This window comes from Rhinolophus sinicus, chromosome 1, assembly GCF_057876585.1.
Source record: "Rhinolophus sinicus isolate RSI-liver-muscle chromosome 1, RSI-T2T, whole genome shotgun sequence".
Lineage (NCBI taxonomy): Eukaryota > Metazoa > Chordata > Mammalia > Chiroptera > Rhinolophidae > Rhinolophus > Rhinolophus sinicus.
Window position 1 is genome coordinate 145,898,626 of NC_142501.1, and position 16,765 is coordinate 145,915,390.

Consider the following 16,765-nt stretch of genomic DNA (forward strand, 5'->3'; position numbering starts at 1 on the left):
TTCCCTCTCTATATAAAAGAAGTGTGTGTGTGTGTGTGTGTGTGTGTGTGTGTGTGTGTGTGTGTATACATACAATATACAAAATAATGCCTTCTGAAAATAGATATTTACTCTTGGTTTGGCTAAGATATAGTTAGAAGAGGTAACAGAATAGAATCATTAAAGAGAAATACCAAGGACTCATATTATTTGTTCATATAGATGACAAATAATACCAGGTTTTATTAGTATCCATTCTTTTAATAAGTGGGTTAAAACCATTCATATTTATTATTATTTAAAGTTTATATTTATTATTATTTAGACTTATTTTGCATTTCCTGTGTATTGTGCTTTCTAGTTTGTTTGTTTTTTCCCTTTCTTCTTTCAGGTAGTATATATTGCTACTTTATTTTTATGTAATGCTTTGCAGTTAAATTTTTTTTTCCTCACAAGAATCCTGAGAAGTCGATAGTGCAGATATAATGAAATTGATTTTACTGAGAGAAAATAATATTCACTGTCTGAAGGCTGTATGGTAGCTGAGTAGATGACCTGGTAGAATTAACATTTTACTGAGTATTACTGAGTGTCCACTTAAAATATGGCATTACTTCAAATAAATGTATGCTGAGTGAGCAAACTCTCCTGTGGCTAAATAGACAGTGAAATCGTTTAATCCTAGTAAGCTTCATACTTAAAAAAAAAAGAAAGACTGTGAGGAGTCTTTGTTGTTGTTGTTGTAGTTGTTATACTACTTCTTGCTTTTGTTTGGTTGTTAATTTTGTTTGATTCTATGAGGAAATGGTGCCCTATTATCTATCCCTGTCCCCATACTCTAAAAAATTCTTGTCAAACAAATGTTCTGGGCCTGATTGTTAAGAAAGAAAATATTTTTTGAATAAGCAAAATAGTTAAATATAAAAGAATGTTTGGCTGAAAGAGTTATTTGAATTACCCCATCAGTTCAGACCTGAAATCATTTCCATAATTGTTGCCTTACAAATGTATATTTATTGCTCTGCACCCAAGATAAAGATTTCAAAAACTCTCTTAGCTATAGGCAAACTATAGGAGACTAATTATCAATGAAAACATAGGACAGCAATGTAATCCTCATTTTTTAAATTCTACCTTCAAGAGTTAAATCCTGCAACCACATTCTTTTGTATTTGCACAGGATCATGACTAGACATTGTGAGGTAATGCAATACCCAAGAGAGAAGGGAAACCTGTGTAAGATAAAGAGATGTAGGTTGGAGATGTAGCTATGGTGACATAATGCACAATAAGTGAATGAAAAGGAAAGGTGTTAGAGCTCCACACAGAATTAGCAAATGTTAATTAGATTATTTCCAATTGAAATAACAACCGAATTTAAGTACCTATAGGAATAAACTAGGAAACTTTCAATGGTCTAATATAAAATCATACATTAAAAAACATTATTTATCTGGTGAAGAAAAGGTCATGAGGGAATCCTTGGCTTGGAGGTGATGATGGAAACCACAGTCTAACTTACTAGAAAGGATTAATATATAAGATGTTTTGTCTACACTATGGCTTTCTTTCTCCTCCACCTAGCCACCCTCCCTGGAAAGTTGGCTCAGGCTCTCAGCAGGGTTCATGCAGTACTTGCGTGGTAAAGCCATTCTTCTATTGAACAGGATGCAGATTTTTCTTTTTCTGGCAATGGACAGTATCTTTATTGTTTCTAGAGATTAACAGTCATTACTTGGGGTTGCATCCTATCCGTCACATAGCAGATCCCAAATGTTTCACAACCAAAGAATGTTTTGGTTATCTATACCCACTACCACAATCTCAGGTTTTGAAAGATTTTTTTGTTGTTGTTCACAAAACAATGACATTTGTTCATTTGTTTTATAATCAAGGACACATACAGCTATTACTCTGTCTCCTGTCAGCATGAAGTAACATGGCGATGATATACTTCAGAAACAAATTTGGTATCTTGGGTAGCCTTACAGCTTGACTGTGGGTGGTCTAGGATTTCATTTGACTTTTTGAAATAGTCTAAAGGTTGTGGCCTCCTATTATTATCTTCATAGATCCCTTAAGAATTTGGAAACTTTAGGCTGGGAACTCTTGAATTAAGCAGCAGAGTCCTCAGGGACAAAAATGCAGATAGATTAGCTGCAACTGGAAAGGGGGCAGTTAGAAGAGTCCAGATGATGTAAGGGAGAAAGAGTGTGGAGGTGAAGTACCATTCTTCCTGTCTTCAAACCTGTATTTTATCTAGCAACTTCCTTGAGCAGTAAAACAACTTAAACAATATTAAATGTATCTATCGCTTTATCTGGTTTACTGATAGTTCCATGATTTTCCCTTATAAGACACTTAAACTAAGTTTATATTTTAAACAAATAGCAGTTCAACTCAATTAGTATTTACTGAACATTTACTACATACAAGCTATTATACTAGGTGCTGCACGTGAGAAAGGAAAAAGGAAGTAACATTATTGAGTACCTACTCCAAGGTTAGAATGTGCTAGGCACACAACCCTTTGAAGTGGACGCAGTTATTTTCATTTATAGATGAAGATATGCACACTGGCCTCCTGTTATTTTTCAAACATATAGGTATACTTCTTTACACTTGCTATTTCTGTTGGAATGGGGTGATATGTCCCTGGAAATTTTGTATATGTACTCATTGTTCAAATATAAATTGACCACTAATGCTTTTTTTGACCACTTTGTTTAAAATTGCCACCCTTTCCCTAACACATATTCCTTGTACCCTTTACTTGCTGTATTTTTCTTTATAGCTCTTATTACCATCTAATATACTCTGTATTTATTTCATTTCATTTATTGTCTTCCTTTTTAAAATATTTTTTATTTTTCAATTATAGTTGACATACATTATATTAGTTTCGTGTGTACAACAGTGATTTGGACAGTTATATAACTTACGAAGTGATCACCCCAATAAATCTAGTGCCCAGCTGTCACTATACATGGTTATTACAATATTATTGACTATGTCCTCTATGCTTTACTTTACATCCCTATGACGATTTTGTAACTACCAATTTGTGCTTCTTAATCCCTTCCCCTTTCACCCATCCTCCCAAACTCTCATATGGCAACCATAGTCTCTGTATCTATGAATTTGCTTATTTTTTATTCATGTCTTTTAGATTCCACATATAAGTGAAATCACATGGTATTCAAAAAGACATAGGCATCTATATGTTCATTGCAGCATTATTTACAATAGCCAAGATATGGAAGCAACCTAAGTGCCCATCAGTAGATAAATGGATAAAGAAGTGGTACTATGTACAATGGAACATTACTCAGCCATAAGAAATTTTTTTAAAAATGAAATCTTGCCATCTGCAACAACATAGATGGACCTAGAGGGTATTATGTTGTGTGAAATAACTCAGCAGAGATAGACAAACACCATATGATTCCATTTATTGTCTTTCTGTCCTGACATGAGGGCAAGGATTTTTGTCTAGTTATTCACCAGTGTACTCTCAGCCTTAGAACACTACTTGGTACATAGTAAGTGCTCAATAAATATTTACTGAACAAATGACCTAAAGCTCAGATAATTAAATAACTTTATCAGGGATAAAAAAATAGCAGTTCATTTTAAAATAATAAATCCATTCTTTCTCCCTTTCTCTCTCTCTCTCTCTCCCCCTCTCTCATTCCTGTATCTAAACATTAGTACAAATAAATGTTTTAAAACAGAAAATAAAAAAAACACCCTAGAATCTCCAATGTTAGTACTGGAGTAATAATCTCTTAGATGAGAATCATTGTTGGATCAAGTGTTCCATGTTCCCTAGATTGATTGTTACCCCCACCACAGTGACCCCAGGGGAGCTGCTCCCCCCTTAAACACTGTGGCCTGGTTGTGTGCACAGAATCCTTACTTGCATTACTCCCCTAGGACAGCTAAGGCAAGGTGTTAAGGGGCAACGAAGTCATTCCTGAAGGCTGAGGGGCAATGCGAATGAAATAAACAGAAACTAACATGGAAATAGATCATCTGATGGAAGAATTTGAGCTTGATCTTCAGGGTGGATGACTCAGTTTTGAGACTGTGCAATCCTGGGGGTTCCTGTTATTCACCCCTTTTCTCTTCCCACTTTCTGAAGTGAGCTTCATGATGCATCAATAACTATTTAATTAGGAAGGCCATGTCTTCACATAAGAGTTTACATGTGCTGTGTCAGGTCTGAATCTTACCTGACACCAGGGCCAGGGCTTAGTCTAACATAAAAAGTGTAGACCCCAAATCGGTAACCACAATATTGTCACAGGGACATGAAAGACAATTTGGGGAATATAATCAACAATGTTGTAAAGATTTTGTAGGGTATCTGATGGGCACTTGTCTTATTAGGGAGACCACTTCATGGATGGTGTAGATGCCTGATCACTGCAGTGTACACCTGAAGCTGAACAATACTGAATGTCAACTATAATTATATATATATATGCACATACATACATACATACATACATACATACATACATATTATGGTCACACAAGGTGGAGTACAGCATAGGGAATAGAGTCAATGGAATTGTAACAGCTACATAGGATGTCAGAGGGGTAGTAGATGGGGGAAGGAGGGTTATCACTTTGTGAGGCATGTAAATGTCTAACTATTACATTGTTTTGTACACCTGAAACTAATGTAAAAAATAAAAAAGAGTGTAGACCCTATTAAAGAGCTCAGATACAAAGGAAGAAAGAATTTACATTGGGGTAAAGACAAGCTATTTAATAAATGGTGCTGGGAAAATTGGACAGACACATGCAAAAAAATGAAACTGGACCACCTCCTTACACCATATACAAGAATAAAGTCAAAATGGATTAAAGACTTAAATGTAAGAAACTTAAATTTTATGAAGCCATAAAACTCCTAGAAGAAAATACAGGAAGTAAACTTACAGACCTTACCCTTAGTAATATTTTTACTGATATATCCCCTCAGGCAAGGGAAGCAACAGAGATCATAAACAAATGGGACTACATCAAACTACAAAGTTTTTTCACAGCAAAGGAAACCATCAACAAAACAAAATGCTATCCTACTAAATGGGAGAAGATGTTTGCCAATGATACAGCTGATAAAAGGTGGTTACTATCCAAAATTTATAAAAATCTCATGCAACTCAACACCAAAAAACAAAACAAAACAAAACAAAACAACCCAATTAAAAAATGGACAGAGTACATGAAGGGACATCTCTCCAAAGAGGAGATACAGGTGGCCAATATACATATGAAAAGATGCTCCACGTCACTGATCATCAGAGAAATGCAAATAAAAACCACAATGACATACCACCTCACACCTGTCAGAATGACCATCATCAATAAATCAACAATGAAGTGTTGGCGAAGATGTGGAGAAAAGGGAACCCTCATGCACTGTTGGTGGGATTGCAAATTGGTGCGGCCACTATGAAAAACAGTATGGAGGTTCCTCAAAAAATTAAAAATAGAAATACCTTATGACTCAGCAATTCCACTCCTGGGTGTTTATCCAAAGAAATTGAAAACACTAATTCGAAAAAATATATGCATCCCTATGTTTATTGCAGCACTATTCACCAAAATATGGAAACAAATGAAATGCCCATCAATAGACAATTGGGTAAAGAAATTGTGGTACATTTATACAATGGAGTATTACTCTGCCATAAAAAAAGAATGAAATCTTATCATTTGCAACAATGTGGATGGACCTAGAGAATATTACACTAAGTGAAATAAGTCAGATGGAGAAAGACAAATACTGTATGATCTCACTTATATGTGGAATCTAAAGACCAGAATAAATGGCAAACAAAACAGAAACAGACTCAGCGATACAGAGAACAAACTGATGATTGCTAAATGGGAAGGGGTTGGGGGATGGAGGAAAAGGTGAAGGGATTAGAAAGTACAAATTGGCAGTCACAAAATAATCATGGGGATGTGAAATAGAGTGTGGGGAATATAATCAATCATGTTGTAATGACTATGTAGGATGCCAGATGGGCACTGGACTTGTCGGGGAGATCACCTCATAGATTATGCAGAAGCCTGACCACTGCACTGTACACCTGAAGCTGATGTAGAATAATACTGAATGTCAGCTATAATTAAATGTATGTGTATGGTCACGGGGTGTAAAGTACAGCATAGGGAATATAGTCAATGGTATAGTAACAGTTATATACAATGTCAAAGGGGTAGTAGACTGGGAGGGGGGTTATCACTCTGTGAGGGGTGTAAATGTCTAATCAGTTGTTTTGCACACCTGAAACTAATAAAAGGAAACTTAAAAAAAGAAAAAGAGTTCAGGTAAGTATGAGACAGAATACTTTTCCTGGTCACCTCCCTTTTTGTTCATAGAAGCACTTTCTTGGAGTAATTCTCCTGGCCTCTTGCCTTATTCCTTAATTAGACTCCCCAGGGGTTGGAAGCGACATCTGTTTGATGGAATTGGGAGAAAGAACTGACCCCTTCTGATCCCTCTCTCTTTGGGACCTGTCTGTCTACAGTGATTGATCTTTGTGATCTGCTTTCTGTCACATAGCAAACAGCCTCTACAGGGGGAGGCTTGCAGCTGGGGGGAAAGTTCAATTCAGGCATGTCAGGGATCCACACTGTTCTCTTCAATATAGTTTTATCAATAATAGAGAAAGTATTTTTATTCTATTCGTCTAACTCCTGTGCCTATTTTTCAATTAGTTCTTAATTGTGGTGGGCAAAAAAGGGTTGCTATTTATTGGGTCCCTTAAACTTTAAGCAAGTACATAAATAATTATAATATGAACTACAGTAATATAGGTGGTGTATTAGTCTGCATAGGATAGGCAACGGTACAGTAACAAACTACACAACTCTCAAAGACTTAATGGTATAAAAGTCTATTTCTTCCTCATGTCACAGTCCAGTGTGAGTTGGCTGGCACCCCTCTATCTTGTAGCTATGCCATCTAGAATATGTGGCTTCCAGGGTCACTGCAACAGGGAAAGAGAGAAATAGAGGTGACACACCAGCTCCTAAGTGCATTGCCCTGGAGGTGATACCCGACACTTCTGCTGCAGTTAGACATAACTAGGCACATGGCTCCAGACAACTGCAAGTGAGCCTGGGAAATGTAGAGAAACTCATGGATGTTTGGGGAACATGAACAGTCTTTTCTATAGGTGGATTCAGAACAATCAGGAAAGGTCCAAGGGAGCAGAGTAGGGAAGAAACGGGGGGTGAGAAGGACCAGAAGTATATTTTGCCTATTTCATAGTTTTCCCAAAGCCACACATTCTGCCTGAATTTCATCTGTATAATCTCTTCAGAATCCAGTGTCATCAAGCCATTTACAACTTACCTTAATATGCAAATTAAGGGGTTTTCCCACTAACAAGTGTGCATTTTACCTGTGATCTTCTGGAGACAATATGCTCTTAGTTTTATTGCATATTTATTGTCTTTGTTTCATTATGTACTATATACTAATGATTCTAGAAGTGAGAATTTGGGGTCCACAATATTTTTTAATACTTTGAGCTTTTCAGGACTCTTCAAACCACATCAAATAGGGCACTGGTTTGTTTGATTTTCTCCCTTCAGATGGGATTTCTTTGAGCAGGAGTCATTTAATGCAATCATATTTGTTAAGCATGCTCTTTGAATTAATCAGCTGGTATTTGTTAGTTTTTTTTCTAGGAAGAGACTGCAAGATCTTTCTAGGCCTAAAAAACAATGGGGAAACCCAGATAGGTAAGGCGATATCATATACGTGTATTTGTTTGTGATGACGTGTTCCTTACATTAAACAGGTAAGTATTCTCAGGTGACCAATAACCCTGCATTCCATGTGCATCTACCTCTTTGCTCAACTGCATCCACTGAACCAATATTGTCACCTCAGTTGAGCCAACACATGAAAGCAATACCCTAGGTCAGTGGTTCTCAAATTTGTCTGCAAGTTGGAACCATCCGGAGACCTTTAAAATGGATGCTTGGGTCTCATCCCCAGAAATCCTGACTTACTTGGTCAGGGTGCAGCCTAGATGTCAGGACTATTAAAAGCCCCTGAGATGATTCTCATAGGCAGACAGGTCTGAGAACCACCGTCCTACGGTGTTATTCTATACTCCTTTGCAACTTGTGTGTCCATCCTTCAGGTGGCTGCTTCTAACCGCTGTTAGTGCTGTCCCTAAGCCCACCTGGGGCACACCTGTCCTCTGGATCCCCAGCCTGCTCGACCCATTGTCCTTCCACCGTTGGCCACAGAACTCCTCTTCTTCTTCTTGAGCTCTTAAGCAAAGCCTGAATTTTTCTGTCGTTGTTTTCTTCTACTCTACTATTGCTTTTTAAAAACAAAATTAATAACTCTATTTTTAATACAGTTTTAGGTTTATAGAAAAATGAGCAAAAACACGAGAGTTTCTGTATGAACATCCACTCCTCTAGTTTCCAATATCATTAACATCTTGCATTCGTGTGGCACAACTGTTACAGTTGATGAACAAATATTGATACTATTATTATTAACTAAAGTCTATAATTTACATTAGGGTTCACTTTTTATGTTGCACTCTTCTATGGGTTTTGACAAATGCATAATGTCAAGTATCCACCGTTACAGTATTAAACAGAATGTTTCCCTGCCTTAAAAATTACCTGTGCTCCACCTGTTCATTTCTTTCCTTCTCCACCTCTCCAAACCCCTGCCAACTACTGATCTTTTTTACTGTATGTATCATTTTGCCTTTTCCAGAATGTCATATAGTAGGAATCATACAATGTGTAATCTTTTCTGACTGGCTTCTTTCATTTAGAATAGGCATTAAAGTTTCCTCCATGCCTTTTTATCTTGAGAGTTCATTTCTTTTTATTGCTGAATAATATTCCATTATCTGGATCTACCACAGATACATTCATCTATCGAAGAACATGTTGGTTGCTTCTAATTTTTGGCAATTATAAATAAAGCTGCTATAAACATTTGTGGCAGGACTTTGTGTAGATATAAGTTTTCTACTCACTTGGTAAATACCTAGGAGTACAATTGCTGGATCATCTAATAAGAATGTATTTAGCTTTGTAACAAACTGCTGTCTTCCAATGTCTCTGTACCATTTCCACCAGCAATTAATGAGAGTTCCTGTTGCTCCATATCTTCACTAGCATTTGGTGTTGTCAGCCTTTTGTATTTTAGCCATTCTAATATGTATGTACGGTATCTCATTGTTTTAATTTGCAGCTTCCTAATGACATGATGTTAGCATATTTCATATGCTTATTTGCCATCTTTATATCTTCTTTGGTAAAGTGTCTGTTCTGACCTTTTGCTCACTTTTTAATTGGGTTGTTTATTTTTTTGTTGAATGTTAAGAGTTCTTTGTATATTTTGGATACCAGTCCTTTATCAGATGATAACGACTGAATGTTTATGTCCCCTCAAAATGCACGTTTTGAAATCTAATGCCCAATGTGATGGTAATGGAGGTGGGACATTTGGGAGACGATGAGATCATGAAGGTGGAGCCCTCAGGAATAGGATTAGTGCCCCTTATAAAAGACCCCAGAGGCTCCCTCACCCCTTCCACCACGTGAGGACACAAACTTCTGCTTTAGCTTCTTATTCTCCCCTCAGTCATTCCCTCCTCTCTAATCTCTGCTTTACATCACCATCAGGTGAGTTCTCAGTTTTCACCGTCTGTTCATTCATCAAACCACGATTGAACACCTGTTGTGTACAGCACTAAACTGTGCAAGGGGAGATCTCCAAAAGATTAAGACACAATCTCTCACCTAGACGAATACATAGGCTGGAGAGGCAGGTGGTCTTTGTCAAATTGTGGAGGGCCCTGTAAGCCACAGTGAGGAGTTGGGAATGGAAACCTTTGAAGTGTCTTAAACAAGGGAATGATTTGATCAGACTGGAGTTTAGCAAGATCACTCTGGCCGTGGTACAGAGAAAAGCGTGTGGATGATGGGATCTGGACAAGGGAGATAGCAACGGGGATGATGAGGAATCAGCAGATTTGAGTCATAGGAAAAGGAATCAGCAGAATGTAGGGGGTGAGGACATTTGATTAATAAACATTTCTAATAGTGACTTGCTGATGCTTACGAAGTAGAAACAGAAAGATTATATACAAAAATATAGGCAGAATTAAAAAAAAAACAACACCTGGGGCATTTTAAAGGGATAAGCTCAATTAGCTGGCAGACACAGCCATGTGCAAAGTCAGGTTACTGAGGTACCTTTTTCTGACTCCTCCGCCAGGCCTTCCAGGCCTTCTTCTGTCTTCCCCACCCATTCCAGCAATGTTACTTAATTACTCCCAACACGACTTTCTGCTTCTGCCCAAACATGCCTGGCACAATGTTTGGTTATTCTCATTTCTCATGGTTACCCCAACGTGGAATGGGCCTCATTTCTGGCATTCTGTGCCTTCTACTGTCTTCCATGGAGCCTTTAAAGGTTAATCCTGGACTGTTTCCTCCTTTTCTCTTCAGCACCTGCACAGTAATCATCCCTACTTTACAGGGCTGTGGAGACTAAATGATCTGATGTCTCTAAAGCACAGCCCAGAGCCTGGCCCATAGTACGTCTTCCACAAATGATAGTCACTACTGTTACTCTTTTATTCTCTGACCACCTGGTACAGTGCATCACCCAAAGTGAGAGCACAGTGTAGAGAGGTGACATGCCCATTTTACGTTGACCTGACTATAAATTATAGTGTCAATTACATAATTGGCAGAAACAGAACTATCTCTAGTAGGTTCAGTTTTGGTAACCACATTTTAAGACAGTAAATTTTATTCTAACTTGTGTGAGTAGTTTATCTGCTTCTGATGCCTGAAAATTCTAAAATTCTGAAATAGAGATAGTTCTTAAACTGAATTAAAATCAGTAGAGGAGCTATCAAGAGCCATTTCTAAGATGTCCATTAACAGTGAATTTCTTACCATTTTATTTTTTCTGCTTTTAAACAGAAGACTGTGTTGGGGAAATCAAGATCCTATTCGCCCTATTACCCGGAGTGTTTTGAAGGCTCAGCTGAACAAAAGATTAGAGAACCTTGCCAAGCCCAAGGAAGTCTACCAACATGTACCTAACAGGTTAATGTTGTATGTTATTAGGTTACTTTTTCGGGAGTCTCTAGGGAAAATGAACACAGAACCCAGCCCTTTTATCTAAAAGCCATAAATAGCCCTATAATCAAAATTTATTGAGGATTAGGGATTCTGTATCTGTTTCCCATCTGATGCTATCATGAAACTTTTCCAGAGCAAGATCTGGATATATTTAGCTATTGCAGACTTGTTTTATATTTTATAATGTTTTTTTTGACTTACCAGTATTCCTACTATTTTTTTTAATAAAGTAAGAGTATTATGCAAGCATATGTACCATATATAGCACTGTTGTGGATCAACTTATTTGTTCATGAAACTTTATGAATTTTGTATACCACCCCTGAGCTTGATTGCCATGAGTTAATTAGGGCATCTAAAAGCATTTGATGCCCATTGCCAATTTGTTTTTAGCACATGTTTTTTGACTAGGCTTTCTGCTGGTTGGCTCTTTGAGGAAAGACTTTGGGGGTGGGGTGGACAGGGGACAGGTACAGGCAGAGAGGGAGATCAAAGTAAAGAAAAAGGTAAAAATACCATTATTTATCTGAAGTTTGGTTTCCAGGATAATTGAGGTGGCTATTTCTCTATCTCTTTCAATATACAACTTTAGTCAAAAGCCAACACTTTTTCTGGAAGGGGCCGATACATAGTTGTCCACAAAAATCTCTGTTGCAACTACCCAACTCTGCCATTAGATTGGAAAGCCGCCATAGACATATGTAAACAGATATTGGCCTGTAGTTTTCTTGCAATGTCTTTGTGGTAGTGCTGTCCTTATGGAAGGAACTGGAAAATGTATAGAATTGGCATGTATTTCTTCTTTATATATTTGATAGAATTCTACCAATGAAGTCATCTAGGCCTGGAGTTTTTTGGTGGGAAGGATTTCAACTATAAATTCAATTTATTTAACAGATATAAAGCTGTTATGAATTTGTCAAATTAACCCTTGTGAAGTGGAGCACAGGGTGCCCGATGGTGAAGTGCAGTTCAATGATAGACCATAAAGGGAAATGAAATAGACAAGTTTATTATTCACAGGTCCTAGAGGAAGGGCCTAGCATGCCTCAAGGGCAGGTTAAAGCAGAGTTCCAGACAGAGAAAGGCAGAACCTGGGACACAGGCTTTTATTAAGGTCTGTGGGTAGAGTGCTTTGGAGTTGCTGGGCTAAGGCCAGGTTGGTCAATTCAAACCAAAAGAGTGGATTTTAGATGAGCTCTTCAGGGGTCTTATTTAAGGGCTACATAAGGGGAAAGCATTGGGAGTCAAGGGAGATTGCTAGTCCAAGGGCTGTTGGGTAGTCATATCAGGAACTTGTATTTACTTGTGACTTGGTGAGCTGCTATTTAGGGCATGTGCTTGTATGAGGGACTAGAGTCAGTTTGTCACTGCGGGCCACTTGGCCAAACAACATGGATGCCAAAGTGGCAGTACTATGGAATAGCTTAGCTAAACTCTTGACAGGGGCTATTCAGATTATTTCTTTCTGAATGAGTAGAGGTAGTGAGTGTCTTTCAAAGAATTTATCCATTTCATCTAAGTTTTAAAACTTGTTGGCATAAAATTGTCCACACATTGCCCACACATTCTCTTATTTTCCTCTTAATATCTGTCCAATCTCTAGTGATGATTCCCCCCTCCTTCCTGATATCGGTAAATTGTGCCTTCTCTCTTTTTGGCTAATCATTCTGGCTAGAGGTTTATCAATTTTGGGTTTCATTAATTTTCTCTATGCTTTTCTGCTTTTCTTTGATTTCTGCTCTGATCTTTATTATTTCCTTTCTTCTGATTACTTTGGGTTTCATTTGCTCTACTTTTTCTAGTTTCTTTAGGTGGAAACTGAGACTACCCGCTGCCTTAATGGAATTGTGAGACTTGGGTGTGTGGATGACTGTAGCAGGGGAGAATCATATAAAGACGGCAGCCATACATTCTATTAATATGTAATATCTATAAACAGAAAAATATGTAAACATAAAATTTCACATTAATATATAAATTGGTTAATAATAAAATCTTATTTGAATAGTGCTTTTTAATTTGTAAAATGAGTTATACATCTCTTATTTAATCTTCATAACAACCATAAAATGTATTATTTTCTCCATCTCACTCATGTACTTCTAGGTGTTGGCAGCATAAGGCATAAGTATTACGGTCAGTACATATAGTCATGGCATTTAGTGTTTGCCATTGCCACCTGAGAGAATGTCGAGTAACAGGTGTCCTCCCATCTTCTTTTTTGTACCTTTCATCTCCTGTCTGGGCCTCTACCTTTTGCCCTAGTTTGCAATATATCTTGCCTTTGTGTGATGCTCATTGGCTGCCTACTCACCCCTTCCTCTCGCTCACTCCCACCCTCCTTATGTGAGTCTGTTCTCTCCAAAGTGCCCCATTGTACAAAATCACCTCTTCCTTCTCTATCTCTAATTCCCAAACAGAACTGCCATTTCCTGAAAAGGGCTAATCCCAGGTAAGAATGAGAGATTCTCTACCTGTTTGAGGTTGTCTATGTATGTGGGTGAGGGTAGCTGAGTTAGTCAGGCAATGAAACCTGGGCTGTGCAATCTCAAACCCCCTGAAAGCAGATGTGTGGTGTATGGCCAGGCCTCAAGGCTCGGTGTTTGAAAGCGAAGGAAATACAGGCTTAAACACAGACCCAGGCTTACATTAGCAACCAACAGACAGAGGCCTGGGCAGATGGATACATATCCACATCCATGAACTTTCTAACAGAGCAAAGGTCATTTGGAAAATAATAGAAGCAGAAGTGGAACTGCAATCTGAGTTAACAGCGGGTCTGAAGTAGTCAATATCACTTTCTTTTCCACTGATGATATACTTTGATTAAGAAAAGATTGAAGTGATAAGAAGAACAATATGATTTATCCTAAATAAAATCTTAATTAACAAAACCCAATAATGATTAAATAATCTATACACCATGATCAAGTAGAATTTATTCCTAAATTCTGAGTTCTTTTTCACAAAGGAAAGCATCAATGTAATTCATTCTATTAACTAAAAATATAGTGAAAATATTTTTTAAATTTCTTTTGTGAAAATATTTATCTATATAGATGTTAAAGAAATTATTTGGTTTTAAAGCAGCACATTTTCTCTTTCCATCAGTATATTTTTTGTTTAGAAAATGTTTAGAAAATGCAGTTTATTTATTGTGGAAAATTGTCTGTTTTGGAATAGGATATTAGAAGCTAGCTGAAAACTTGATGGCTGTAACCATTTCTAATTTCTTCCTATGTAGAAAGTAGCTCAGCAGTAAAGAGGTAAACTGTCATGCCCACTCCCCTAGACCTGGGGGTCAATGTTGGAAATTACTATGATAATTTGAATTCTGCTTGTTTCACTCCTTTTCTCCTCTACAATTTGTAGGGCTCAATATTATTACAGCTGTGGTAGAGCGTCTGTAATCTGGGAGATCCCTTCTCCTGTACCGCTTAGAAAACCTTCCCAAAGGATGCAGAAGCTGGCACAGCCCAACAGATTCAAGAAAGAGCATGTAATAAATAGGTAGAGTATCTTGAGACCCTCTATAAATTCTAATCTAATTTGGTTAAATGTCAGAATACTTTTCATATTTTAGTATATATAGTTTCATAAGCTAAAAGTCCATTTGTGTTTCAACAGGTCAGGTGAAAAAATTGAATATTTTAAGCAATTGTAGGTAATCAGAAGATCTTCACCAATAAGTACATTTGACTCAAATTATAGGGAAGCTAAAATTCACATTAAACTTACCATTGTCAGCCAATTAAAAGGAAATATGCAGGGCCAGCCTGGTGGCTCAGGCGGTTGGAGCTCCCTGCTCCTAACTCCGAAGGCTGCCAGTTCAATTCCCACATGGGCCAGTGGGCTCTCAACCACAAGGTTGCCAGTTCAATTCCTCGAGTCCCGCAAGGGATGGTGGGCTGTACCCCCTGCAACTAGCAACGGCAACTGGACCTGGAGCTGAGCTGCGCCCTCCACAACTAAGATTGAAAGGACAACAACTTGACTTGGAAAAAAGTCCTGGAAGTACACACTGTTCCCCAATAAAGTCCTGTTCCCCTTCCCCAATAAAAAAATAAATAAAAAAAAGGAAATATGCAAATAAAAAATTATAGGTTTTTGCAATTCATAGAACTTGATGTTCACCTCTGTGGCTTTGCACATGATCTTGCTTTTGCTCTGAATGCTGAATTTCTCCTTGTCTTTAAAAGACAGCTTAGGAGATATCTTCCACAAGGGAGCTACAATTGTGATGCAGTTGTTGGAAAAATGTTAGATTGCATTAGTGGAATATGTACAGTGTACAATTACAGGAAGGTGATAATACTACTGATAAAACAGTAGCTTAGTCTGAACACCTCAGGTGTATGTGTCCATCTATGGAGGGTGGACCTTAAGAAACTGATAATAAATTTGAGACTATTCAGAAAGAGATGAATGAGATGGTGAGTTTTCTGGAAACTGTGTTATATAAAAAATAGGAGAAAGGACATATTTATCTTAGAGAAGAGACCAAGGAATCAATGATAGCTGTGTTCAAATGTTTAAAGGGTCAGCATCTGAAAGAGGAAGTGGAGGTGGAAGTAAAAGTACTTTATATTGCCCTTAGAACTGGAAGTAGACTAAGGAAGTTACAGAGCAGCAGATGACAGCTAAGTGTAGGAAAATCTTTCTGACTAGCTACCTATCCAGTAAAGGAAACATTTATCAGGAAAAGTCAACTGCCATCTCCAATCCAATTCCTGAAATTGTTCAAGCACAGACTGGCATGATGACTTTACATGGATTTTTAGTAAAGATTGCTACATTCAGAGATAGGTTGAACTGAACAACTTAAGTCTTTTTCCATTTTAGAATCCAGCAAAAGAGACCCAGTTTCTCCCATAAAATTTCTTCATTTGCTTATTTATCATAGATTCAACAAAATCTGCTAATTTACTTAAAATATACTTATAAATTTGGTATATATTTGATATATACTGGGGGTGCCAAAAACATGTATATATATATGACTTGTATTAATCTTTTGTTATTGATATATATTAAGTATTACACTTTTAATAGCTTTTTTCCCTTTCTTAAAATGTATATACATTTTTTGGGGGGCACTCTCTGTATATATCAGGGGAATACTTTATTTATCTGTCACCACTTTTTGAGACACCTGAGTTTGATGTTTCATATAAGTGAAATGCCCTTGAGTGTTGAAACATTTTGTTGGGGGGAATATTCTCTAACCAGCCTCTTTTCTGATTTTCTGTGCACTGGAAACAGATAACCAAGATTGTTAGAATTGTGTTGGGAGGGGATGCAAGTGCTTAGTGAAGACACACAGGGCTCACCAATAAGTGTACTACATGAATTTTTTGGTATATAGTTTAACTGATTCACTACAAGGGCTCAAGAGCATATTTGAGCAAATCAGAAGAAAGAATCAACCAACTTAAAAATAGGTTAATTGAGATGATCAAGTCTGAGGAACAGAAAGAATGAAATAAAGTGAACGAAACCCTCATAGACCGTGGGACATCATCAAGAGTATCAACATATCCATGATGGGAATCTCATAAAGAGGACAAAGCTAAAAATGCGGAAGGAATATTTGAAGAAATAATATCCAAAGTTT

General features: G+C 37.3%; 1 protein-coding gene across 1 annotated transcript in view; it reads left to right on the top strand.

Moving 5' to 3' along the window:
• SPMAP2L (sperm microtubule associated protein 2 like) overlaps positions 1-16,765 on the top strand; it is a 43,068-nt gene that overhangs the window by 12,641 nt on the left and 13,662 nt on the right. Inside the window, exons 3-5 of the mRNA XM_019740090.3 lie at positions 7,687-7,752; positions 10,987-11,112; positions 14,524-14,661. Of these exons, the coding sequence (XP_019595649.3) occupies positions 7,687-7,752; positions 10,987-11,112; positions 14,524-14,661 (330 nt within the window). The remainder of the gene's footprint in view (positions 1-7,686; positions 7,753-10,986; positions 11,113-14,523; positions 14,662-16,765) is intronic.